The sequence below is a fragment of the Anarhichas minor genome, unplaced genomic scaffold, assembly GCF_050575085.1.
Source record: "Anarhichas minor isolate MPS153535 unplaced genomic scaffold, ASM5057508v1 ptg000028l, whole genome shotgun sequence".
Classification (NCBI taxonomy): Eukaryota; Metazoa; Chordata; class Actinopteri; order Perciformes; family Anarhichadidae; genus Anarhichas; species Anarhichas minor.
In genome coordinates, this window is record NW_027466474.1 from 11,338,761 (window position 1) to 11,365,109 (window position 26,349).

The 26,349-nt window shown below is 42.2% G+C and overlaps 2 protein-coding genes across 6 annotated transcripts; both read left to right on the forward strand.

The window, feature by feature from the left end:
• Positions 1–5,341: 5,341 nt before the first annotated feature.
• On the forward strand, positions 5,342–19,982 carry LOC142963075 (UDP-N-acetylglucosamine--peptide N-acetylglucosaminyltransferase 110 kDa subunit). 5 transcript variants are annotated; one of them, XM_076103777.1, is made up of 22 exons: positions 5,342–5,708; positions 7,641–7,821; positions 8,424–8,667; positions 9,396–9,464; positions 12,705–12,821; positions 13,316–13,395; positions 13,768–13,963; positions 14,050–14,190; positions 14,313–14,413; positions 14,692–14,845; positions 15,287–15,388; positions 15,498–15,677; positions 16,016–16,174; positions 16,345–16,434; positions 16,550–16,675; positions 16,790–16,960; positions 17,077–17,193; positions 17,411–17,581; positions 17,973–18,125; positions 18,206–18,458; positions 18,654–18,777; positions 18,868–19,982. In XM_076103777.1, exons 1-22 carry the CDS (start codon positions 5,672–5,674, stop codon positions 19,046–19,048), a joined length of 3,147 nt encoding a protein of 1,048 aa, XP_075959892.1. In that variant the 5' UTR covers positions 5,342–5,671; the 3' UTR covers positions 19,049–19,982. The 5 variants fall into 5 exon arrangements, with proteins under 5 accessions (XP_075959892.1, XP_075959889.1, XP_075959893.1 ...); XM_076103774.1 differs by having other exon boundaries at positions 5,343–5,708; positions 15,498–15,695; XM_076103778.1 differs by having other exon boundaries at positions 5,343–5,708; positions 7,671–7,821; positions 15,498–15,695.
• A 137-nt stretch (positions 19,983–20,119) lies between these two features.
• On the forward strand, positions 20,120–24,748 carry gcna (germ cell nuclear acidic peptidase). Its single transcript, XM_076103781.1, has 12 exons — positions 20,120–21,204; positions 21,601–21,793; positions 21,883–21,955; positions 22,093–22,142; positions 22,273–22,339; positions 22,449–22,519; positions 22,629–23,051; positions 23,153–23,291; positions 23,399–23,543; positions 23,679–23,814; positions 23,970–24,174; positions 24,303–24,748. The coding sequence occupies exons 1-12, from the start codon at positions 21,115–21,117 to the stop codon at positions 24,532–24,534; spliced, it is 1,824 nt and encodes a 607-aa protein (XP_075959896.1). The 5' UTR covers positions 20,120–21,114; the 3' UTR covers positions 24,535–24,748.
• The last annotated feature ends 1,601 nt before the right edge of the window (positions 24,749–26,349 follow it).

Consider the following 26,349-nt stretch of genomic DNA (forward strand, 5'->3'; position numbering starts at 1 on the left):
GGCTCTGTTCTGCTACTGCTTATTATTTTTATGAAGCTTATCTCCTCAAAGTTGGTCTAATCCTTTATTGTGGCATAGTGTGCAGTTACATAACTTGGAACGGCATCAATAAGGCAGAGGGGAAAAAGTTCTCACACAAAGTGGAGGACCATAGTAAGTTGGTCATGAAGTATGAACTGTCAACTTATAAAGCGAACAGGTGCAATAAGTACAGTTCAAACACGGGGGCTTCCTCTTTAGCAGCTTACACGAAGGCGGCAAGCGGAGACCTTTGGTTTTAGGGTGAACAGTGGTGTATTGTGCCCTGATCCTGGTCAGAGGCTGATTTCTACTCTCCGGCAGTGACCTTCTTTCCGTTCAAAATGTTCCCCCCTCCATGGCTGACTCACAAGGTACGGCCAATTACGCAGCCAGTGGGAGGAAAGGGGCTACAACAGGGGAGTGGGGTTAGTGATGGATGATCCATTTTTCTGGATAAAAGGTTTGACAAAGTGGATGACTTCTGCGTGAGAATGGGGCACACAACACATGTCCTATTTGCTCAAGGCTGGCCACAGGTCAATTATGCTGTAGCTGTCACTGGTGAGGAAAGCCATTTGAATGATGCAGAGTGAAACTGAAAGAGGTAGTAACTGCAAGGTGAATGACAAGCCCCATCAATCTAAAGAGAGAGGACCATCGCATAGCTGGTGGAATATGGGTGTGTGAGGCCCACAGAGCAATCAACCTGAGATTACAGTGTTTGTAGGGCATGTACAGTAGATAATTATAGGTTAACCTCTGACAGCTTAGTTGTGTTTCTCATGTAAGTTTCCACCTCCATTTGATCTTAGACAAACAAAGAGACAGGCCACAACAAGTGCTCTGTTTACAGTGGGAAAGAGGAGAGACGTCACAGAGGAGTAGGCCAGTGAGCATGTTCCCAGTGTTATGTAGTGGAGACGCCTGCTGTGCAAAGTCAATTTAATTTTGGATTAGAACCAGCAATAAAAAACTAAAAGGGTATAGAATAAATGCTGAATATCTAAACGAACAAGTTAACAACACTATAAAACAAATTGAGGACAAATCATGGAGATACGTTTTTTTATGTAGAAGTGTTTTAACAAGCAAGTGAAAGAAAACGTCACGCTCATAAAATACATTAAAGCAAGTCGAAAGAAAATAGCTGCAGGATGAAAAAGATACAAAGAGTGTAAAACAGTAAAAGACTTGAAAGACAAGCGATTAAAAATGAGAGTGATTCTGCTAGTCTCAAACTGTCTGATCTAAAGCTGCACGCTGGTTCAGGGTAGAATACAATATCAAACAATCATCTGCACAACACACATACACACAGGCAGCCAGGGGGAGTCTCCTCTAATCCTTCCCCACCCCAGACATCCCGTCTCTAGGATTGCACGCCACTGGATGCCCCCTCAGGTGGATCTAAATGAGATCTGGCAAAGCCGGGATCAGTGGAGTTTTCCATCCGAGTAGACTTCTTACATGGGAGATTTAGTCTAAACCCTTGAAGATGTCACATATTCACCATTAAAATGCACTGCAGTGGTCAGCATATCCAGTGACTTTCTTAAAACATTACTAGAAGAAAAGTAATATTTGACAATGCACTGCTCTCCTGGGGTAGTTGGAGGAAGTCTTGGAGACAAAATGGGGCTCTGCATTAGCGTGGCGATTACGCCAGAGGTGGTTGCTGTAATAACTGGTAGAGATTTCCAGAGGGTGAATAAAAGCCAGGATCAGGGTTGGAGAGGGTGTCAGTCAGCCGGTGTAATTGATAGCAGAGACTGACAGCTGCTGTCATGAAAGGTGTCACCAGGTCCTACACACTGCCAGTCTCGAGGGACACATAAGAAGAGGAGCGGGCAGGGTGAAGTGAGAGGGGTCAGGGAGTCAGAGGGATGACAGGTGATGAATGCAGAGATTTGAAGGAGGATCCAGGCAGGCCCTGGCACCACACCAGCCCTGACCTGTCCCGTTCCTGCTCTCTGACACAAGAGCAGACAGGGTTAAACCTTGCTATGTGACTTGAATGATGACAAACGATGATGATGTTCCAATATGTGTTTTCCCCCGTCTGCGCTCAATACCTTCAAATGAATGCCACTGGCAGAGATTAGTGTGAAACTAACTGAAAATAGAGACCATCTGTATTTTTCCACCTGCATATAATCACTTTAACCAATAACCCCAGAGAGATAAAATGTAACTTCAAACAAAAAGAAACATTTTACAGCAGTGCATTTTTTCTAAGTAGTTATGTTGTTCAGACATAACTTCCAACCACAAAATGTGCGGCCATAAAACCTCAGTCTGCACCTGACAAATGTCTTAAATAAAGGCCGGGAGCATGAATCAAACTGGTACCTGATGATTAACCTGGCTGGCAGCTAGAAGTCCAATATCTGCTTGCCTGTTTTCCACAAAGTGCTGTCATTCTTAGAACACAAAATAGGGATAATAATACCCTTAATCACAATATTTATTATAGCTTCACACATTTAAAAGTGACTCAACTTTGTCTCACTGTGTTAGTGTGTCAACAGTCACGATATGTATGCTGGTCCGTACCACAACATTAAAGATGCTCCTGAGGAAATGACTTTGTTCTGTCTGTCTTATTAAAGAGAGGAAGCTTAGAGTGACAAATATGTGCGTTGCTGCAGGCTGTAAAGCAATAAAGTTTTGCACTCATGCAGACACGATGGTTGTCTACTGTTTTGCCACTGATGTAATCTAAACTTTCTTCTCGTTTACCATTTATTGACAATCTTGAAAGTGCAGCCATTAATGTTTTTTTGTAATTTTTTTTCACTGAATTCTGTGTGAAGACAGCTGATGAATTCAAAAAGCACATAGGCCCTTTCTTGAAAGATGCACTCGGTGCAATTTGATCAGTTATCATCGTCAGTTAGGTCCTGCCAAGTCAGCATCATAAAGTGAAATTCAACTTCATCATGAATTTCTAGTTACTGGTCTGTGACTATCTATATCCAGGAAATTAAATAAATACGTTTGTATCATCCCTATAGAGCTGGAGCATCATTTCTGTATTATAGTACCGTTGGAAAACACTAAAAACAGCATAAAATCAGGAGGACTCCTTGACCAGTATAGGCCTGAAACACTGAGATCCATGATGGCTGTTCCAGATGTGTGCCAGCAAGAGAAAATTCCCCCATTACAGTGAAATGTGTTTTCACTGAGCTCATGCCCTGTAAGACAGCTTTCTGTTATGAGTCACCGAACAGAGCAAAAAATATCTAACTAATGAACAAATAACTCCCTCTGTAGCCCAAAGCGACCCTATTCAAGTATTTTGGAAAGCATACCAAAACACCACAAACAATGTGGGTCATCAGCTTGCATTGGATCTTCTCCCAAACTAAATGGGCTGAAATAATTTCGGCCACCCATTTGGTAGCAGACTTTTCTGGCCTGGCAATTAAACGGCACAACAAACTCCCAATATCTTCCAGGCTGTGCTGCCATTTTAATAACGCCTAAATTGACCTGTGAGTGAATGGACCTCTTGCTCTCACATGCGTCCTAAAATAGCTTGTGTGAAAGCAGGGTCTGTTGTGGAGAGCTGTCACCGACCCTTTAGGCAGGGGAAGATGAGTTCACCCTGACCGCCTTCCTAGTGACTGTAGCCTGCACAAAGATAAAGCATGTCAGATGCAATTGTCACAGACACAGTGCCCATGACATCATTCTGTGCACAAGTGACCGCTAAGCAGTGTGAAGAGTGAGAGCAAAGGAGAGGAACGCGAGGAAGAGTACACAAACCCTGCACCATAGGCATGCTTTGAGCACACAGAGCAAAGCCAACATGGGCAATGATGTCAACTACTTTCCCATAGAGGGACTATGGGAAAAACTGGGATGCAGCAAGCAGTAGCCCCCTTTTCAACATCTTCAGGGCAGAATGGCATGTTAATGACTATCACTTCAGGGGCCACATCCTTAAAACTGACGTGTTGACCATAAATGAATTGAGACCATACTGTGCATATGGGAGAATAAGATGAGGGCCTGTGTTGCCTTTAATTTGGATTTCAAATTAATATCGACTGAGGTCTTTAATAAAACTGTGACATTGGCCAAAATTACCAATGTTTTGTTAACAAACTGTAGAAGGGTCTCTTTCAGTGGTATGAAATGAGCTATTTAATAGTTGAATACAAACCCCATATTATAACACAACCCAGGGTATTCTATTGCTAACGACAGACAAGTAAATACCATGGATGTAGGACCTGCAAAAATAAGTAAATCTAAGGCAAAATCATGTTCAAAGCCACTTTGCATGACCCCAGAAATCTTTCTTTCATATAGGTTTACAGAGGCTGCCCTCTGTTGGTGATTCTGAATCTTGCATACCATCTGTACAGAGGCCCACATACAGGAGGTCTACTTTCACTGTATGCTTCTACCAGATACACATTTGGTCAAGCTACAGATCCCTGATACTAACTTCAATAACAGATCAAAAAAAATGTTTACACTCAAGTATGGTTCTGCATAACTGGGCCAAAGGCATTATTAGGAAATCTTTCTTTTCTATAATTCAATCTTAGAAATAATTGAATTGAAAATACTGTATTCCCCTGGACATTGAAATGGCACATGTGCTACACAAAACGACACAACACAATTAAGTAATTACGTTACCGTACAAAATGTATGAAGTTATGTTCTAAATTAATTGATTTGTCCTGTTCCGCTTGGTAAAAAAATGCATGGTTGGAAAAACAGTATACACTACAAGATGTTTGCCGTGTTAACTTTTGGTACTGTCTAGCATTGCTTGTGCTGTTTCTCATAAAAAGTATGGTGTAATCTCTATAACGTACATTTTCCAGCTTGATTGTACAGCACACTACAAGCAAGTCTACAATACAAGCCTGCATACATTATTAAATCATATAGTTATCTTGTATTATTCGACCTGTAGCCTTATATAGACTGCAGAATTGATGCATGTCAGACATATTTAGATGTCATGCCATGTTGTAATTGATAAGCAAACTATGTCATGAATCGTGGAGGCACTGATGATGCCTCTCTCAAGAACACTCTGATATGGACGTGACTTGCACTCTGTCTCACTGCACCAATGTGTTCTTCCGCGCAAAATCATTTTATAATCTTTTTATTTTTCGTCATGAAACGTATAACACACGATTAGCACACATTACTTCAAGCCCACATCCTATGAATTATCATGTTGCTAATACGACATTTATTACAATTGTACATGCATGTTTCCTCGTAATGACGATGCGCGGAACTAGTTTCTCTCAAAAACTAGTTCCACCCATTCCGCCATTTTATGTTCCATAGCAGCTTTGTTGTGAGGAGAACTCACCTTCAACCATAAAGCAACAGCACATTTAACTCCAGTAAAAGGTTAGCTGTTAGGGATTGTAGCGAGGTTAGATGATTAATAATCACCCGGCTGAACTATATACAGACCACTGCAAGAGCGTCATTAAGTGCTGCACGGAGAATCTAATATTAGGGTAACGTTACTTAGCTTGCCTGGCAACGTGATTGCTAGTTGCAGCCGACAAAGACGACTGCTCGTCGCACAATTTTTCTCTGAAACGGTAATCTACCAGGAGACGCATTGACGACCACCGTGCGAGACACGAAGACTGTGGAGATGGCGACCTCCGTGGGAAACGTGGCTGACAGCACAGGTTGGTTGATATCATTTAGCTAAGCTAACGGTAGCGAAATGGCAAGTAAGACGACGTTATCTCGTGTTAAAATGTTACGCTAGCTATTTCCAGCGACTCCTAAGTAGCTCATGTTTATTCAAATTAATATCGCGAATGTACTAACGGCTATGCTTTCACCAATTTAGTCTTTCTCGTCACATATCGGAACATGATTTTATTGGTAATGTAGGCCCAGTTTATGCCTCTCCCGTCATATTATTGCTTTAGTCTCGAGCTATGAATGCTAATTAGTAGCAGGTTGTAAGGGATATCCTAAAATAGTTAACGAGTGTCTACTTGACGGTCTAAATTACGGGCAAGTGTGCTAAAATAAAGGGGGTTGCCCTTATATATATATAGTCTGTGGTTTTGTCTTAAACAGTTTGTATTTAAGCTAAGCTAGCTAGCATGTATGCTAGTCCAAACGGCCTTTTAAGATGCCGTTGTATTTTCTGATCAGTGAATGAGAGAAACGTGTCCTCCTCTGTTGAAAACGTCTCCGTCTTTGGTTGTGATGACCGTTAACAGCTATGAGAGAAAGGTACTCGTCTTGACAATCAACGTAACGTGGGCCGTGCAGCGTCATGCTGTTAAAAATGAGCGCGTACACATCACTGCTTTGTTAAAACCGCGTTAGAATAAATCCTAAAGGAGATCACTGATAGTACATCTTAATGTAGTCCTTAACGGCATTTCGCGTAACTGATAATGTTGCATTACGACAGGGTGCTTTATGTAATCGAAACTATCCATCCAACATGCAAGTATTATTACGTAATGGTCGTGGAACCTGATCTACTGGGATCTTAGTGTGCTCTGGCATCAATTTGCAGATGTGTGCATCCACTGCACAACAGTTGGAATGTCCCCAAAACATGAGAGCTTCTCCACCCTTGTGTTCACCATGCATGCATCTGTGGCATGTTGGTGCCACACCCTGAATAATTTGACCTCAAGTGACTGTAGGTTCGTCTGATATTGACTGTTTCATCTCATTTAGCATAGAGCCTTTAAAAATGTGTATATATAATATGTGAAAAAGACAAATATAACACGTTAAGTAATGAATACCATTATTTACAAGAGAAAGCTGGCTAATCATTAAACGCATGCAAAATGAAAAGTAAATTAATATTTACAACCAACATATCTCTTATAATAAGACTGTATAATATTGAACAGCAACTAAAAGCTGTACTGCCCAATCTTTTTGTTTATCTTTTTAAAATGTGAAAGCCAAACTGTCGCCAGAACTTCTGAAATTCTGCCGGTATATCGTCCCCCTCCCTGTTTGTTTTTCATCTCATGCATCTATTCAGGTTTACTTGAAAAAGTATCTCATTAATCTTTTTTTGTGAATCAGTATAACATATTGGAACTGTGCCAGGTACATAGCACACTGTAACGCAGCCCTAGTTAGTCTTTCAGCTGAGTGTTCTTGTTTGCAATCATTATCCCGCTAAAACATTTATAAATTAAACACAATATAGTGTGTGTGCGTATTCAGTTTCTTGTCTTCATAGGAGATACATTTTAAACTAAACAGTCATCTGCAGTCAAGTAATGTCATTTTGTGACCTTACATTTTGTTATACATAGAAAACAGTAAAACTGCAACTAGATTTATTGAACAGAGAATTCATCTTTAATCCAATCTATGGCTTAAAAATTGCAATTGTGAATTCTCTAAGAGTTTCTAGATTGCAACATTTGATCTGAGTGCTCACTTTATTTCCCCAATTGGTTTGCTTCCAATTGAGTTCAAATTGATAGCTATTATTTGTCATTGACAGTATTAGCTTCACCTCTTTTCATTTAATTTTGTTTTCATTTGTCTGCTTTAATTTCTTCATCGCATCTAACGTGTTGTTTCCCCCCCCCCTCCTTGGGATGTGTTGGTTGGTGCTCCAGAACCGACAAAACGTATGCTTTCCTTCCAAGGGTTGGCTGAGCTGGCGCACCGGGAGTATCAGTCGGGGGACTTTGAGGCAGCCGAGCGCCACTGCATGCAGCTATGGAGGCAGGAGCCTGATAACACAGGCGTGCTGCTGCTCCTGTCCTCCATCCACTTCCAGTGCCGAAGACTCGACAGGTGAGGTGTGGGGAGCTGACTCAACGCACACTGAGCATGTGGCAGTGGCAGACAATAATGGGTCGTCTGTGACTTTAAGTGCACACGGCCGGTCTTGGGAGTCACTTGCAGCAGCTGAGCAGTCCTCTGGAAATCCTTTTTTTGCTTGGTCTGGTCTCGCTCAGTTCCCTTGTGATTCTAACACTGTTTCGGTGGTGGCCATACCCTTGCTTTACAGGTGCCATGGTTTCGGGTCTTGCGAGTTACAGGTTTAAACATTCCATTTTATTTACTCTTTTCTATTCCTTCAGAAATGTGGTGCATAGTCTTCATCATAGATGCACCACTTACCTGGCAAACACGGTTTAATTTGGAGTATACTGCAAGCCGTACTAAACTTTGTATCATGTGCACTCAAATAATGGATTCTGTTAGAATGGAAGTTGGTGAACTGTGTGTTGTATGTCATGTATCAATGTTTTCAGCATTTTAAGGCTATTCACCTTGAAGTGCTGTTTGACTATTTATCCACCTCCTGCTGCCTCTACATAGGGCATCGAGCAAACACTGCCAGCCACTCTCTTCAGGATTCTGACCATTCTGTACCCGTTCTGGCCCTACAGGTCCGCTCACTTCAGCACCTTGGCCATCAAACAGAACCCAATGTTGGCAGAGGCCTACTCCAACCTGGGGAATGTGTACAAGGAGCGAGGGCAACTGCAGGAGGCCATAGAGCATTATCGCCATGCTCTGAGACTGAAACCAGATTTTATTGATGGCTACATCAACCTGGCAGCTGCTTTGGTGGCCGCAGGGGACATGGAGGGAGCAGTGCAGGCGTATGTGTCTGCCTTACAGTACAACCCCGTAAGTGCTGTGGCATTTGTGAAAAACCATAAAGAGTAACTTAACACCGACTGAAAAGCAAAGTTTATCTGCCCCCTCTGACCACACCCATCACTCTCATGTCATTGTATAGTGCAGCACAAAACAAATACGCTACCCCTGAAATCTTAGATAAATATTATAATGGGTAACAAAATATGCTCCCCATATTCTGCCAGTACTTACCCCTGTTTGTAATCAAATCAATAGACTCTAGCATTTAGACAAGGCAGCATAAATCTTCATAACATACCACTTCTATGTAACTGCAGCGCGAGTACCAGACAGAAGTATACATTCAAATGAGTGGCATCCGGTCTCCCACCATGCCAGGTCACTTTGCAGATGTGGGCGGGGCCAGGGGAGGCTCTGTGTGCATGAGAAGCTTTAACCACTTCTTCAAGGGAAATTATTTAGCAGCTCCAATGACAAAAGATTGACAAAAAAAAAATTCTGCATCAATTTATAATAATGCCAACACATTAACGTTGTTGATTACGCCGCAGTCCGGGAGTACGCCTATATTTCACTGCAGGAAGGTGAAAAGTTCAACCACTGGGGGCCGGCAAAGAGGTTTTCAGGGATGTTGAGTTACTCTTTAAATTTACAGCAATCTATTTGCTAATAATGCAAACATATTTGGACTGGAAACATTGATCTGCAGTTTATTGTAGCAGTAACATTAAAATGTTTTTGTTTTACCCCCCCAGGATCTCTATTGTGTGCGCAGCGACTTGGGCAACTTGCTTAAAGCCCTCGGACGTTTGGAAGAGGCCAAGGTATGTTACATCGCGTTGCCCTTTGTATACATGTGTTTGTGTTTTATTTTTTTCCTTTCTCTAAATACTTTTTTATTTTTAGTGCCCCCCCACAAAAGAAAATAGATATTGTTCCTGTCTCCGCTTTAAAAAATTTAGGCCAAATCCAGTCCTTCCCCTTTAACCCCTACGGCCCAGTGAGGGGCGGGACATGGAGGCTACAACGAGTTGACACCCGTATGAGGCAACCAATTTTACCTTTAAAAAAAAAAAAATCTTTTTCATAATCATACAACACACTTTCTGGTGATTACTTTTTAAACGGCTAGATCAATTTTCATTTTTTTTTTTTTTATATAGTATATTATCACATTTGTCCCCGACCTGTATCCCCTTTAAGCCTTTGCTTTACCCCGACCGTTTATCAATGGTCAGCCCCTCTCCTTTAGGAAGAAAGGCTGGAGCTTTTTTAATCGAAACATTTGATCTATATTGTCAATTTTGAACCTCAGCCCGTGCATTGTCCTATAGATTTTGGAGGGAAAATGCTGGCTCGGTCTTTGAAGAATATATGAACTGATGAGAAGCTAGTTTATCTTTGCAGTGCAAAAGGTAAGATGGTTTCTAACCTAACCACTACACTCCCAAAATGGTTTATCAAGTGCCCAGTGACAAGCTTTTGGTCTCAGTTTGCTGTCAGCACAGTTGCTGCCAGTGTGGGTTTCACTTCCCTTTTGTCATTTTAAGACTTCGGTCTGTATAAAGGGGCTCCCTGGGTTGGATCAAACGTGGAGTTGTCTCAGTGGTTACAGGCCATCTTATTTCGTGCTAGAGGGGGGTAAAGGAGTGGGGAGGAGCATCAGGGAGTCACAAGCTCCCCTGCTCTGTCGCTCCACCCCCCGCGCGCTCGCAAAGGATTGGTGGAGTCTGCGCGCTGAGAGCTGCCTTCCTGACCCTTTAGCTTCGCCCTGCCGGTGCTCAAGCACACCGCGACAGTGCTTTTCGTGCACACATGCATTAGTTCTTTTGGCTATGGTTGATAAAATGAAATTGCACTCAGCTGGCTATCTGACTGATATCCACTGCTGTTGAATAGTGTGTTAAACTGAGTGGGGGGTTATGAATGAGTGCTCATTCTCAAGTGCCATAAAATGGTTCCAAGTGTCGTCAGGCAGACAGCTCACAATCTGTACTCCACCACCTGCGTCAGATGCTGGGTCGCCAGAAGACAGGCCCGCGCAGCAACAGCGATGACTTCTTTATTTCAGAGCTTTGGAGGCTTCTAGATGCCAATAATTACACCACAGACTTTTCTCCCCACCCATTGGCCAGGATTCAAGAAAGCAAGCCAGGAAAACGAAATCCAAGATTCAAAAATATTTCGTGACGATGCAAAAAGAATGACCGAAAATGATTAATACTTCTTCCCCTTTCCTTCAAATATGTAATACTATTCCCAAAGAAATGGGATCAGTTCATTTGGCCAAGATCAAGCCAGTAACTGCCCTCCTGTAGTTTCATATGAAACCTGAATTGATGAACAGCCGCAAATCTGACTTCAACCTATATTTTACTGATAAAACTGAACACATCAAAGCCTTTCTTCCCTCCCACTTACCCGGAAGCATTTCTTTTGTTTTCTTTGAAATGAAACGGTCATTGCATGAATGAAAGCCTAAGTATAGTCTGTTTGTTGTGTTTTATTTCCATATTTAAAGAGATTGTATTGTTTGAAGACTTTTACTAACGATCTTGTTTTCTGATTTTGTCTCTTTTGGTTTTTCCACAACTGATATTGTTATTTAGAAGGTTTCAGGTGGGTGACACTATTCCTGCGTAGGTGCCTGGCGGAAAGGAACACTAGGGCAGCCTCAGTCCTCTCCTCTTCTTCCAGCCAGCTGCGGCCACAACTCTGACAAAGTCCAAAAATATGGTAACGGGTTTGTAACTGACAAGAAAAGAAAAACCACCTCACTTCATGCTCCTCTGTCTTGTGGCTTCCTTTGAAGAGCAAAAGAAAAAAAAAAGTAGCAAAAACGAATTACAGTAAGCATTCCCTACAATATGCTACACTAATAACCCAATTCTGTATTAATTAAAACGAAACTAGGATTTGGAAGCAATAATCGTGCAAAACAAGTAAGAACCCTCTAACTCTTACGTGTTTATTTTTCCTATTTTGTTTTGTTTTTCCTTCTTGATTTGGAGTTGCAGCGTTCTGATGATGCAGATAGTGCGCTGTGAGTCTGCAGTAGCGCAGGGGCCGCGCAGCGATATCCTCCAAGAAACCAAAAGGGCGGAAAGCGCAAGCATGCGACTCACACACCCTCACTCCCTTTGGCCCGTTGGTTGCGGACCTCTCCTCACTCACAACCAGCCTCGCTCCCAAATGCCCCTTAATCTCAGACCTGTTGAAAAACACAGATTTGGCCATACAGTAAAACCATTTTACCACTTCAATAACAAATGTTATTGTTTATTGGCTGTTCATTTCCAAATTCCCCCTGTGTTAACATCCCGGTGTAGCCACTGGGTGACCCCCTCAATCCCCCTCAATTCTGAGATGTGATGGGTGCTGAGTGTGTGCTAGTCTGGTGTTTCAGGCGTTCTGCCCGGGGTTGTTGGTCTGCAGCATCCAGCGAGCGCAGCAGCGATAAATGACCTTTGCCATGAGCGAGGTCACGCGAATGGCATGATATGGGGCGTTGTGGTGGTGGCAATAGACACGCCATGCGCTCGCGTTTGTTGCGCACGCATTACAGGGACCATCACTGGCACGAACTGTCCAGCATCCCAGGTTGTGTGATATCATACCCACATTAAATTTGGGATTTCTTTTAGATCTTAGTATAATATGTTGTACTCTTGGGGGGTTTAACTAAACGCCGTAGATTTGACTAAGGACAGCATGCTGTGCCTGATGTGGGGACCACTACATTTGGTGACAATGTGGTTATAACTGAAGGATGCGGGCACAAGTGTGGGTTTTGGTTGGATCGGCGCAGCGTAGGAAAAAGCTATGCAGCTTAGCGCGGCAGAATTTTGCGCACGCGAGCCCATGCTGTAGACTCACTTTTTGCCATGATGGAGAATAGTCACTAATTCTGCTTTCTCTGCCCTTTTTGTTTTTTCTTGCTTTTATTCTCAATCTTCTATTTGTTTTTTTATTTTACCATCCCTTGTCCTCCCCTCTACACACTATACCTCTCCCATTCTACCTCTTCTCCTTTCCTATGGTTTTTCATTGTACACCCTTTGAAGGCTTGCTACCTGAAAGCCATAGAGACTCAGCCCAACTTTGCAGTGGCTTGGAGCAACCTGGGCTGTGTGTTCAATGCTCAAGGAGAGATATGGCTGGCCATACACCATTTTGAAAAGGTCAGTTCCACACTTTTTTTTTGGTACCATTTTCAGGGTTCCCAGTTGTCCCTGGACAACAGTTGACCCATTTTCCAGTCATGGAAAACATGGTAAATGAGAGAAAAAGTCAAATGTCCCAGAAGATCTTGTGTTGTCCTGAAAACTAGTTTGAATATTCTCTTATTTTCCAATCACCTACTAGTCTATTTACCAGCGATCACTGTAACCGATTACAGTAATTGTGGTAGTTTTTATTGAATTATTTTAGGATCAATTTGTCATAATTTCTAAGCATGTAAGAGATGATTTCCTTGATACGTTATTGACTGCACGTCTTTTTAAATCAGACTTCCACAGAGATGAGATGAGTGTACAGAATAAAGGGCGATTATCACTGAGAATGTCCTGGAAAATTGTCTTTAGGAGATTAGGAACCTTGATTTTTGCACCCTGCTACTCTCTGGTCTATATTCTTGTTGTCGCATGTTTTTAAGCTTGGTTTCAATTTTCAGGCGGTGACCCTGGACCCAAATTTCCTTGACGCATACATCAATTTAGGAAATGTTTTGAAAGAAGCCCGCATATTTGACAGGTGAGTTCAAATCATGACATGGTAGACGGTATGATACTCCCTTTATACATTCATGTCTGCTCCTTTGTCCTCTGCCACACCTTGTGGAATTTCAAACGAGTCAAGAACTTTTGTTCTGTCCATTCCACTACCTCCTCGTCTGTGTTGACCCCGGAGCTGTTTAGGCAGGGCACATTTATTGCACCATCGTGGTCATGGCTGTAACTCGACTGCTGTACAGTGGGTTTATTTTCAGAACTGAATTTGTACTTTAATAGTAGAAATGAAATAAAATTGTGTAAAATGTAGCAGTTCGACTGTTAATGGCTTGTGAGGAGTTATTTTAAAAAGATGAAAACTACAATTTATACGCCCCTCATCTTTTGTTTCCAGAGCTGTGGCCGGATACCTGAGAGCCCTGAGTCTGAGCCCCAACCATGCGGTGGTCCATGGAAACCTGGCCTGTGTCTACTACGAGCAAGGCCTCATCGATCTGGCTATTGACACCTACCGCCGGGCTATTGAATTGCAGCCCCACTTCCCCGATGCTTATTGCAATTTGGCGAATGCCCTGAAGGAGAAAGGCAATGTAAGGCAGCACATAGTTGTGAGGTCTCTATAATTCAGTCAGCATTTAATGAATTTCACTTTTTAAAATGCCAATGTCTTTCCCAGGTGTCTGAAGCAGAAGAGTGCTACAACACAGCCTTGCGTTTGTGTCCAACCCACGCAGACTCTCTTAACAACTTGGCCAACATCAAGCGTGAGCAGGGCAACATTGAGGAGGCAGTTCAGCTCTATAGGAAAGCACTAGAGGCGAGTTCAGAGTTGACTGATATGTTCTGCTGTGACTAGGTCTGTTTAACATGTTTGCTGTGAAAGTGAGCATGGCATTTCTTGTGCTGTTCTTCTCGGTAACCCTTTTTGTTTTTCCTCAGGTGTTCCCAGAGTTTGCAGCAGCTCACTCTAACCTTGCCAGTGTCCTGCAGCAGCAGGGGAAACTCCAGGAGGCCCTCATGCACTACAAGGAGGCCATCAGGTTTGTAGCTATATATATTAGAGCTACCTGCTGACTTAGTTTGGATTCATGTAATATTATTTTACAATAGTTGAAGCAAAACCTTCAGTGCACCTAATGATATTGGTGTGAGATCACATCACTCAGATATTCCATCAGTTGGTGAACAAGTACACTTTCCATGTTCTGTATAGTTTAACCGATGATGATCTAAAGTAGATCATCATAAACTAGGCACAATATTTACAAGATGTGATGGTGTTGTACACATTTTAAACCGATTTCCTGTTTGGTTTTAGAATCAGCCCTACATTTGCCGACGCCTACTCCAACATGGGCAATACACTGAAGGAAATGCAAGACGTACAGGGAGCGCTGCAATGCTACACCCGTGCCATCCAGATCAACCCGGCCTTTGCTGACGCTCACAGTAATTTGGCCTCTATCCACAAGGTAGGAAGGATTCTTTGATCTTTGGTAATATTCCCTTGTTGTTTGCCATTAAGATGACTGTTCAGAATTGTGTCTGTTCCCCGTTGAGCTCTACCTCTCCAGGTTCAGCCAGCAGCTCGAACAGCAGTGACATTGCAATAGTTTTTTCAATATCACTCAAATGATATTTGTACATATCTAGAAACAGTTGGAATTAGTCAATAACGGTGTAATGGATAATTGGTTCATATTAGTTTAAATTATATACAGTATGTAGGATTTCAATTGAATTGCTGTTTGAGGCAACTGGTGATGAACTTGTTGCTAGGGAAAGGAAGAACATGTAATGATTACTTTATGGAGTCACATGCAGATTACGCACTGATGCATACATCACCACCTGTTTATGTGTGATGTAATGCATTTTTACTTCTGTATTCTAATGTTTCTCTTGACTATTAGGATTCTGGAAACATCCCGGAGGCCATTTCATCTTACCGCACAGCCTTGAAGCTCAAGCCGGACTTCCCTGATGCTTACTGCAACTTGGCACATTGTCTGCAGGTCCATATATGCCAATGCATTTACAGTACATACCACAGTTATTTCTTTTTTTGCTCCGGTTGAATTTAAGCACATTTTCTAATGACTCTTGTTTCTGTCACTCTCCCAGATTGTGTGCGACTGGACAGATTACGACGAGCGGATGAAGAAGCTTGTGAGCATCGTGGCCGACCAGCTGGATAAGAACCGCTTGCCCTCAGTGCACCCACACCACAGCATGCTGTATCCACTCTCCCACGGCTTCCGCAAGGCCATTGCAGAACGCCACGGAAACCTTTGCCTGGACAAGGTACACGCACTGATCAAAGCAAGTAAACTTTAATTCCTTTTTGGGGGGGGGGATGGAAAGTGGCAGTGGCTGTCTGCAGGGATATGGGGAAGGTAAGGGATGGGCAACATACTGGATGTATTTAAGCTTTGTAGAAAAAGAGGTGACAGTTTGTGGTGCATGGGTTGCTTGCAGGGATGGGGGTATGGTTTTAAAGTTGGACATGAATTTAAATGAGTTGATGGTTGTTACTCTTGGTTCAGTATTAGTCCAACATTGCTACAGTATGTGTAACTCAGTCAAACTGGAATTGGCTATCCTGCTGTCGTTGTATTCTTACACTAATGCTAATTCCACAGATCAATGCGCTGCACAAACCTGCTTTTGAGCATCCAAAGGACCTGAAGGCCAGCGGTGGTCGTCTGCGTGTTGGCTACGTCAGCTCCGACTTCGGCAACCACCCGACTTCCCACCTGATGCAGTCCATTCCTGGAATGCACAATCCGGAGAAATTTGAGGTAGGAGACCTTTATTGTAATTTCAAATTTAGAAATTACAAACTTGACCTGACAAGTTGAATATAATGTGTTTTACAAAGTATGGGCTTGCCGGTAATTGACTGATATAGTTGATAGATTGCTTCTAAGTAAATGTGAGCCTACAAGTCAATACTGTTTTTCTCCTCAAGGTGTTCTGCTATGCGCTCAGCCCTGATGACAACACCAACTTCCGTGTGAAAGTGGTAGCAGAGGCTCATCATTTCACAGACCTCTCACAGGTAACTGACCTGGGGATGCTTCTTGTGTGTCTATTAACCTTAAGGATCATTTGAATATAAGCGTCGCTGTATGCGATGTCAAAAACAAACTGAAACTGGTACCTCTGTCCTGCAGATTCCTTGCAATGGCAAGGCAGCTGATCGTATTCACCAGGATGGAATCCACGTTCTGGTCAACATGAACGGATACACCAAGGGAGCCCGGAATGAGCTGTTTGCCCTCCGCCCTGCCCCCGTTCAGGTGATCAATACATATGATTTCTGATGGACACAGAGTTGTAACTCTGGGGGATAAACGTCGCCTTTACAAATGAATAACTGCATCTTCACAGTCCTATTAATCTGATCTCAACAGACTATGTGGCTGGGTTACCCTGGAACCAGTGGGGCTCCCTTCATGGACTACATCATCTCTGACAAGGAAACGTCACCTTTTGAAGTAGCTGACCAGTATTCTGAGAAACTGGCCTACATGCCCCATACTTTCTTCATCGGAGACCACGCCAACATGTTCCCTCACCTCAAGGTTTGTCCATTCCAACGACTCTGCTATTTGTGTCTGTGAGCTGAGAGTCTTGTTTAAATAGGAAACACTTTGATTGATTATATTTTAAACATTTGTTTTCTTTTTTGGCCCCACAGAAAAAGGCTGTGATTGACTTCAAATCTAATGGACATATCTTTGACAACCGCATTGTTCTTAATGGTATTGATCTGAAGGCTTACTTGGACAGTCTGCCAGATGTGAAAGTGATAAAGGTGAGTTAAGGACATTTCCTGAAGAAGACATCGTTATTATGAGTGTGTTAATGACAAACTAGGGAACTAGTGAATCCCAATTTTAGAGCAAAACAAAACAATATATCTCTTATGTTCAAGTCTTCTGGGGAAAATGTTTGCAATAAGTGACCTTATAATAAGGACCTATCATCATATTGTTGAATGTTTTTGAGTTGAAACTGTTCTCTGTGACCAGATGAAGTGTGACATCAACCAGGAAGCTGTTGGGGACACAAATGGTGCTCTGACCATGCCCGTAATCCCCATGAACACAGCAGCTGAAGCAATCATCAACATGATCAACCAAGGCCAAATCCAGGTCACCATCAATGGCTTCACTGTCAGCAATGGCCTGGCAACCACACAGGTATGTTCAACTCGGACACACTACTCCATGTCAATCCAAGTCTTGGTGGGTATAGCGCGGGTACAAAACATCTACAAGTGCAGAGACGAGGCGAGAGCAGCCATTTAATTTAGCCCGCTGCTTTTCCAGGTCCTTTCAGCAGATGAGCTTTTAGTCTCTGAGACTTTGGCCTTGCAGGTATGATGGCTTCATGACAGTAAGGTGGAGGCACAGAGCTGTTGGTGAGGGAAATGGTGGCACAATGGATTGGCTGTAAAATGATTGGTGCAGTATTGGCTTTCCAAACACCATATTATAACCAATAGGCTCGGTACCATTAAGTTGAGATCTGTCACACTTGATAACTCTTCAGGATGAAAGCAATAAGATTACTCCACCTCCCCCATGTTAGATCAACAACAAAGCTGCCACTGGGGAGGAGGTGCCACGCACCATCGTTGTGACGACCCGCTCCCAGTACGGTCTCCCAGAGGACTCCATTGTCTACTGCAACTTCAACCAGCTCTACAAGATTGACCCCCCTACTCTTCAGATGTGGGCCAATGTAAGTTGGATAAACTTTGGTTCTAGCTGCTTTGGGTGTTCCTTTTGTCTTCTGCTTTTAAAGCTCCCCTCTCCCCGCAGATCCTGAAGCGCGTGCCCAACAGTGTGCTGTGGCTTCTCCGGTTCCCGGCCGTCGGCGAGCCCAACATCCAGCAGTACGCTCTGAATATGGGTCTGCCTGGCTCTCGCATCATCTTCTCTCCTGTGGCCCCCAAGGAGGAGCACGTGAGAAGGGGCCAGCTGGCTGATGTGTGTCTAGACACTCCTCTGTGCAATGGTCACACCACAGGCATGGATGTCCTCTGGGCTGGAACACCCATGGTCACCATGCCAGGTTAGGAAACTAGGGTATCGAGGGGCGGGCTTACAACTGTTGATATAAATGTTTGAGTCTATCTTACTGCAATACTCAGAAAATACAATCATTTTACAAATTTATAAATGCTGGATTTTCTCTGACAAGATACTAAGCACGCAGAGCACATTTCAAGTGAAGGCTGCTTTTTAATTGTAACGCCTGGTTTTTAAGGTGAGACCCTTGCCTCCCGTGTGGCTGCCTCACAACTCTACTGTCTGGGCTGCCCTGAGCTAATAGCGCAGAGTCGTCAGGATTATGAGGACATAGCAGTCAAGCTGGGCTCTGACATGGAATAGTAAGTAGAATTTCATCGACTTCTTTTGAAAACGCATCTTTGTTAAACTCTGAAGTCTTGACTATTTTATTTTGTCTCCTTTTTTTTTAGCCTGAAGATGGTCAGAGCGCGTGTTTGGAAGCAGCGGATCTGCAGCCCTCTTTTCAACACCAAGCAGTACACGATTGACCTGGAGCGGCTCTATCTGCAGATGTGGGAGCACCACAGCAACGGCAAAAAGCCCGAACCCCTGATCAACATCCATTCAGTAGAGGCCAGTGACAATGCCTGAACTGGAAGCACGCTGAATTCTTGTCCCTTTATACCCCAAATCCTATCCAGCCCCCCCCCCCCCCCCGTCTTTTTGTTTTGTTAAACCATTGTTGATCCACTCTTGCTTGGAATGGTCAGTGTCCACTCCAGCCCTCTCCCTCAATGATTGTCTCCATTGCTCTCCTCTACTATAAATGGGACTCTTATTTGTGAAGGAGCCTACAGATGTACACACTTTTCCCCGTCACACCTGTTGTTTCCTCACACATCTGCATTTCCTGAGCCAGATGCAGCCTGAGACTTTCAGGCATCTCGTCTGAGACTCTTGTCCTAAAACACAGTATATTTGGTGAGCATGTGAATGCCCTGCTAAGCCTTCTGTACTTGGATCAGTGGATTTTTTTTTTTTTCTCCTGTGTGTGTGTGTGTGTGTGTGTGTACAGGATTATCTGCAGCTTGTGGAGAAAATGCTCAGCTGTCATTTCTTGTTGATCTATTTATAAATGGATTAAGAGTGCTTTAACATGCAATTGTAAAACTTAGATCGCAATGGAGATTGCTCTTTAGTTTGTCTTAAACTGTTTAATTACTACGAGTAGATGTGGAAGTTTTGAGGAATGTGTTCTTCCCTTCACCAAATGCCAGATTTTATTGATTTTGTCAGTCCAGGAATATGTTCAATGGCTGTTGTCCTGTTTGATGTCACACCATGCTTGTAAAAATGATTGGACAAAGCTGGTCATGGGAGCTTCAATTCATTGGAAAGGGCCGAAATTTCAGTTTAGATGTCAAATTGATCTTGTTTTTTAATCACACAAACCAGAAACGGCCTAGGTAAGTATTTTCTAAGCATTTTTTTTTTTTTTTTGTATTGTCCGTTAACTGTATGCTGTCAATAATGCCGCGAGGTTCTAAATATAATTAAAAAGAATAAAGAGATGGCAGAACTCTGATACGGTATTTTGTGCTTGCTTGATTCAGTTGTTGGGACAATAAACCTTTTTGTTTAGACAGCTAGCATAGGCTTTTTGCTCTTTGCGGCAATAATTGTAAAATAAGTGAAGAATTGGTAGTTCCTCAAATGGATTTAGTCTTTTTGGTGCATTGTAATGATATAAAAGATGTTTAATCTGCTATGGGTTGCCAGGTATATGTGCTCTCAATGGTGAAAAAAGACCACTAGAGGAGCATGTATTCATATATTTTAATGAAGTAAATTTCGAGGTTTCACAATGCCAAAGTTCTTGGTTCAACATTAACAAATTCATGTGCTCAAATTGAAAAGTACAGATGCTAGTGGTAATGTTGAGGCACTGTAGTGTTTGCTAGGGTCCGGACCATTCTGTCCGATATCGACAACTTTAAGATTGACATTATTTTTTACCATAATACAGTTGAGTAATTCCGCCAGCAATCTAATATTAAAAAAATATATATATATTCACGTTTTCTGTATACAAATGTTAACTGTAGTCGAGCCCGCTTTGTATCTTTTCTTTAGGTTGGTTTTCACACGAACAGCGGCGCTGTTTCTCTATGATGGTGGGCGTGGACATAACGTCCTCTTGTCATATAAACCCGCTTCGATTGGTCGAATGTCTTCAACGACAACTTCCGGTCTAATGGAGCACAGTATTTGAATTTACCATCGTTTAGCTCGGTTTGTCATCTCTACGTCTTGTATTTACAACAGCAGACGCGAATTTGGTAATCATCTGTTGAATCAAATATATATTATTTTAGCAAAACTATTAATATTCAGTGTGCGGTTCATGCATACTAAGGGGAAAGTCTGAACCGCTTTCAGAATGTTAGCTCGAGTCCAGACCTAATGTTAGCTAGCAAGTTGCTAACAGTGACGCTAACGTTTCTTTCTACAGTAAGCGCGTGTGTACATTTAGAACCTGTTAACAGATTAATTGCATTAAAACGAACAGGTTGAACGGTTGTTTTAACCACCATTTAGCCGCACTGAGTGTTTATATCGTTAGTTAATTATATTCGAAAGGTTTGACGTTAGCGCTGGACTTTAAATGTTAAATGTCGTGTTGACTTGTGTACCGTTTTCACAGAGCAGGGGAAACAATGAATGATGATACCCGCAAACTATTTCAAGGAGTTGCTAAGAAGATGGGCTGGGCTGACGAGGGAGGACTGGACACAGCAGAAAAAAAGGTTTGTTTCACTATATTTCACTATAAGCTAACGTTATGTGTTTTTGGGTTACTGGGATAAATATTATTGCTAGTATACAAACATATTAAATGATAAGTAGAGTGAAAGCTATTAAATCTCTAACTCATTTGAGAATGGAATCGTTTTCGTATTTTTTTTACAAGCAAAAGCTGTTTCCAGCTTCTTATATGTGAGGATATTGTGCTTTTATAGTCACCTATCATAGCAAACGGAATATATATTTATTTCGGACTCTTGGTCGACTAAAACAAGTAATAAAAAATACTATTTTGCAATTTCATTAACAAAATTATTAATTTATCAATCAAGAAAATAAACAGATTCATTGATGATGAAAATAATCGTTAGTTTTCTGTCTGTCATTATTGTTTGTAGCTGATGAGCTCGATTGGTAAAACTCGACATAATGCCACGAGTGGGCATCGATCGGTGGATCACTCGGCCTCTCCGGTCCAGCTTTCCCGCTCTGATAGTGAAGATAACTCAGAGAAGGAGAACCAATACTCCAAGAGCAACGGCTACAGAAACAAGCCCTTGATTGAGTCCAGCGATGATGATTTTGACCAATGTGAGTTAAAGTGTATGAATTCATATTGCTGAATTGAATGACTCTGTTTACAAACACTAATGTGTTCATTTGACCTTTTTATTCCTTAGTTCTTGTGGGAAGGGCTACACCGAAGACTAAACCTGCCTCACTGAAGCCACGTAGTGTTGCAAAGAAAGTCAGGTACGGAGTGAGCGGAAAATGTTTTCATGAAGCAACATCTTTGTGTTTTTTCTGGTTTCACTTTTACCATTTCATTTCGCTCTTTAAAGTTTTCTGTTTAGTTCTATGTTCTAAAGCATTTTGTTTGTTTTTTTTAGTTTAAATGTTGTTGTGGTGAGCTCGGACGATGACGACGGTTTCGAGACATGTAAGGAACCTTTTTCTTCTGGGTACAGTTCTCTGTTTCTGCAACAGTAGATTCATCAGTTAGATGATGAGGAAAACATCTTTTATACACTTCATCTTACTCTCCTTAATTCTCATTTTGCACATTGAAGTTCTGCAACGAGTGAAAACCCCTAATGTCAAGCCTAAGAAAATATCAGAGAGTGGGAGTGAAGATAGGTGAGTTTTTTTTTCTTTCTTTAAATGTATTTTTCTTCGACTAAATCATTGTCAATGTCTGGAAAATTCTGTTTTTAAAAATATGTTTTATCTTTTGTTTTTGCTTAAGCCTCAAAAAGTTCATAGTGGATGACTGCTCATCAGATGATGACTTTATTAAGACCAAACCATCTTTTAAAGGTAACTTTGAAAGACCCTATCAGTGCTGATGTTCTGTTATATTTCAAAGAAAGGACACTTAACACTATATGTGTATAACAGTGATGTTTTTGTGTCCACTGTTTTACAGTGCCTAAGAAGAGCAACACTCCAGCAGCCCAGCTTCCACCGAGGAGACCGCTGTCTCACTGTGACTCCCCAGTCTTCGTTAGTGACAGTGATGATGATGATGACGATAACATTGTGGTCAAGAGCACTTGGAGGACTCGCCATTTAAAACCTAAAACTCTGCCGAAGGCGAACAAGAATAATGCTCTGCGGTGTGATGAAGAGGACAGTTCGCCACCGCTGCCTTTCCTTTCCGTCCATTCTCCTTTTCCTTTTCCTCCCCACAAAACTCTAACATCCCTGGCCTCTCCAAAACGCACTCTATCTGCACCTTCTAAGCTGAATGAATCGGACAGTTCTGAGGAGGAGTTCACATCCCTGCTGGAGAGACTGAAAAATAAAAACAAGTTCACTGGCACGACATTCTCACCTAGGAGCACCCATGGTAACTTGTTTTGTTTGGATTGTCGCATTTTAAACAATCTCTAGGTGTTGTTTTTGTATTCTAGTTGTTATCTTTTGTGATTACATATTTTCCTGTGTCAGTTCCTCCTGTAAAGACACCTGTAACACCAGCCTCTAAATCATTTGGGGAAACCCCTCTGAGTGTGACGACACCTGGAAAACCCAACATCTTGAAGCCCACAGTGAGTCAGACAGAGCCCAGACACGGCCCCACCAGCAGGTACATCTACTGAGCAGCTTTCATATACAGACTCGAACGTCGCTCACTCCAGTCTGTCTTTCATACACAGACATTTGTCTTGCGTTCACCTGTTCTTTCCCTTCTAGGGTAGCACCGTGTAAGACCCCCGGGTGCTTCTTGCAGTCATTATCAAACCCTGGCTCCAGCTATGGCCGCAGTTTTAAGCAGAACAAGGAAGAACTCACCAGTAGACTGTACCAGCTGTACAATACCAGTGTGTTTGACAGTAAGGTGATGAAGAACAGTGTTTCCCTTCTTTTGATTCTGTCTGAATTTTCACCTGATTTTGATTGTATTCAATGATTGTGTAATCGCTTTGTTAACATGTAGAATGTATTATTTTCCCTTGTCTGACATGACTTCTAGCTCCCCATCGATATGTCGGTGACTTGGAATAAGAAGATGCGGAAAACAGCCGGTTACTGTATCACCGGTCAGGAGCGAGGTGGAGGGAACCGCTATGCCCGCGTCGAACTGTCGGAGAAAGTCTGTGATTCTGCAGGTAAAGCTTTAGTAAGCCAGATATAGCAAAGTAATAAACTGTCTGCTTGAAAGTCCCTGAATGTAAATATGTGATGTCATGCATAGTCAAATCCTCTTGTCTGTTTATGCTGGATTGAATCTTTTCATCACCATCTCCTCGTTGCCCCTTCCTAGATCGTCTCAGGGACACGCTGATTCATGAGATGTGTCATGCTGCAACCTGGCTGATCAATGGCGTGAGGGACGGCCACGGAAACTTCTGGAAGCTGTATGCTCGCAAGTCCACTATGGCGCATCCTGAGCTGCCCATGGTCACCCGCTGCCACAGTTACGACATCAAGTACAAATTCCAGTACCAGTGCACCCGCTGCCAGAACACGTACGTCTTGACTCTTTGCACATTGACTAAAACCATTAACCTCCTGTCGCTCTTCACTATCCACCTTTGCATTTACTGAGTTTTGTGCCGCTTTCCCACCGGGTAATATAATTCATGATTCTTCACAGGATCGGGCGTCATTCCAAGTCACTGGACACGCAGAGGTTCGCGTGTGCCCTCTGCAAAGGACAACTTGTCTTACTGACGTCTGCCAAGCCGCGGGCCCCCACACCTTTTGCCAACTTTGTCAAAGAGAATTATGGGACTGTACGACTGGAGCTAACGGGACAAAGCCACGGGGAAGTGATGCGTAAACTCAGTGCAGACTTTGCCTCCAAGACTAAACTAAGTCAAAGCTGAGATCCTGATGCTCTCTGTACCTGCAGCCATGGACTGAGCTGCACGTGTTCAAACCTGTTCACATTCTGAAATGCAGCTGTGACTATTGATAATGAATCTATTTCAATGTTTTTCATGTAATTTCTGTGTTCATCAGTATGTGATTTTTAGACTGGGTCTACTGGCACTGAAAAACAATCTGAGCCTAAACATTAAGTTCATTTTCCCGAGTGTGTGTGTGTGTGTGTGTGTGTGTGTGTGTGTGTGTGTGTGTGTGTGTGTGTGTGTGTGTGTGTGTGTGTGTGTGTGTGTGTGTGTGTGTGTGTGTGTGTGTGTGTGTGTGTGTGTGTGTGTGTGGATGAGGCCGTGTCAAACAATGAAATTCATCCCTGGTATCTAATATTTGCTGGAATCTTCCAGTGATTGGCATTGTACTGTACAGTAAACGTATGATTTTTATCCATGTATTTGACTGGTTTTATCTTCCTGTTAGGAACTCTATAAATAAAGATTAAATGTGACCGTACATTAAATGGTTTGACATTTTGATTTTAGTTAATCGTTTGTTCATGTTTGACACAGAAAACATTATAGATTTTGGAAGTTACTTTTACATACAATTTGTAATTTTCTGAATCCGGTTTCAGTCCCTTTGGTTATAGAGGGTTCATACTGATCTACTCATTTACGGGATTGTTGGGTTACAAAATTACTTTTTCTCGTCCAAGTTTAAAGCATCTTTTAAAAATATGTTACAGAAATGTGGTAATGTGTGAGAGGATGGAGTTATGTTTTCCATGACTGCACCTCTGCAATCGGGCAAATATTGACTGGTAGAATACAATTCTGTACAAATGCATTAATATTGTCCCAGACCATTTGTATAAATAAGCAAATGTGATCCTGATAACAAACACTAGCTGACACATCACCGTCCACAGGGATGAGGTCTGACACGTTGATGTGGTGGAGCTGAGTAAATGGACAGCCTGTGATGCTGGCACATGACGAGAAGATTCAGTCTCGATCAGTCATTAGAATGAAACGGACTGTTGACCATCAGGAGACACAGATGTGAAAACTGAAAATCCTACTCATTGTGCCTCATGTTTTCAAATCTCTTATGCACATAAGTATCAGAATTCTTACTGTAATTGTTCCTTGTCTATATTTGCCAAGAACTGATCTCTTCCTAATGTGATTCCAATGCAGTCTAAGTGATGGGGACAAAATGTATTGAATCCTCGTTATGTGTAAAAACAACTTCTTTAGTTTTACCAGCAGTCACATCAATTGGTATCTACAAAGTTAGATTTTAGTCATTTCAAAGGCAGAAAAATCCTCTTTTGGTATCCACAGACAGCTGAGCTCTGGTGGAGGAAAACAGTAGTAACATAAAGAGAGAATGTTCTACTAAAAACACAGTAAAGTTAAAAGATACAAAGTTATTTTACCTTTGGCTGATTTTGAAATTCATTTTAGCTTGAAGACTGTGGATTTTGAGATGGCATTCAGAAGGAATCTCCTCACAGCCAGTATGGACAGGAGGCACATCTGCGGCGACCAATAAGTCCTTCAATGTAACAATGGGCATGTGATTATTGTTTAAACAATGTAAACCTATCCTTTAACTTATTGTGTAGTCCTGATAATGTACATCCACTAATAATTTGTTTTGAGTTTTTCATGCTTACTCCATATCATTAATGTATAAAATCTCCACTGTGGAGTTGCTTAATTTCCATGCAGGGTGTTATTTGTGAAATATTCACAGTAGAACAAATATACGACCAAAGGGCAGCATAGTAATTCACAGTCAAAACAACACTCATTTTA

Coding starts and splice junctions, on each gene's coding strand:
- gcna (XM_076103781.1), top strand. CDS start 21,115: ATGAATGATGATACCCGCAAACTATTTCAAGGAGTTGCTAAGAAGATG. Junction 22,143..22,272: donor TGACGACGGTTTCGAGACAT/GTAAGGAACCTT, acceptor TGCACATTGAAG/TTCTGCAACGAGTGAAAACC. Junction 23,544..23,678: donor CCAGTGTGTTTGACAGTAAG/GTGATGAAGAAC, acceptor CATGACTTCTAG/CTCCCCATCGATATGTCGGT.
- LOC142963075 (XM_076103774.1), top strand. CDS start 5,672: ATGGCGACCTCCGTGGGAAACGTGGCTGACAGCACAG. Junction 13,964..14,049: donor CCCTGAAGGAGAAAGGCAAT/GTAAGGCAGCAC, acceptor TGTCTTTCCCAG/GTGTCTGAAGCAGAAGAGTG. Junction 18,459..18,653: donor ACCCATGGTCACCATGCCAG/GTTAGGAAACTA, acceptor CTGGTTTTTAAG/GTGAGACCCTTGCCTCCCGT.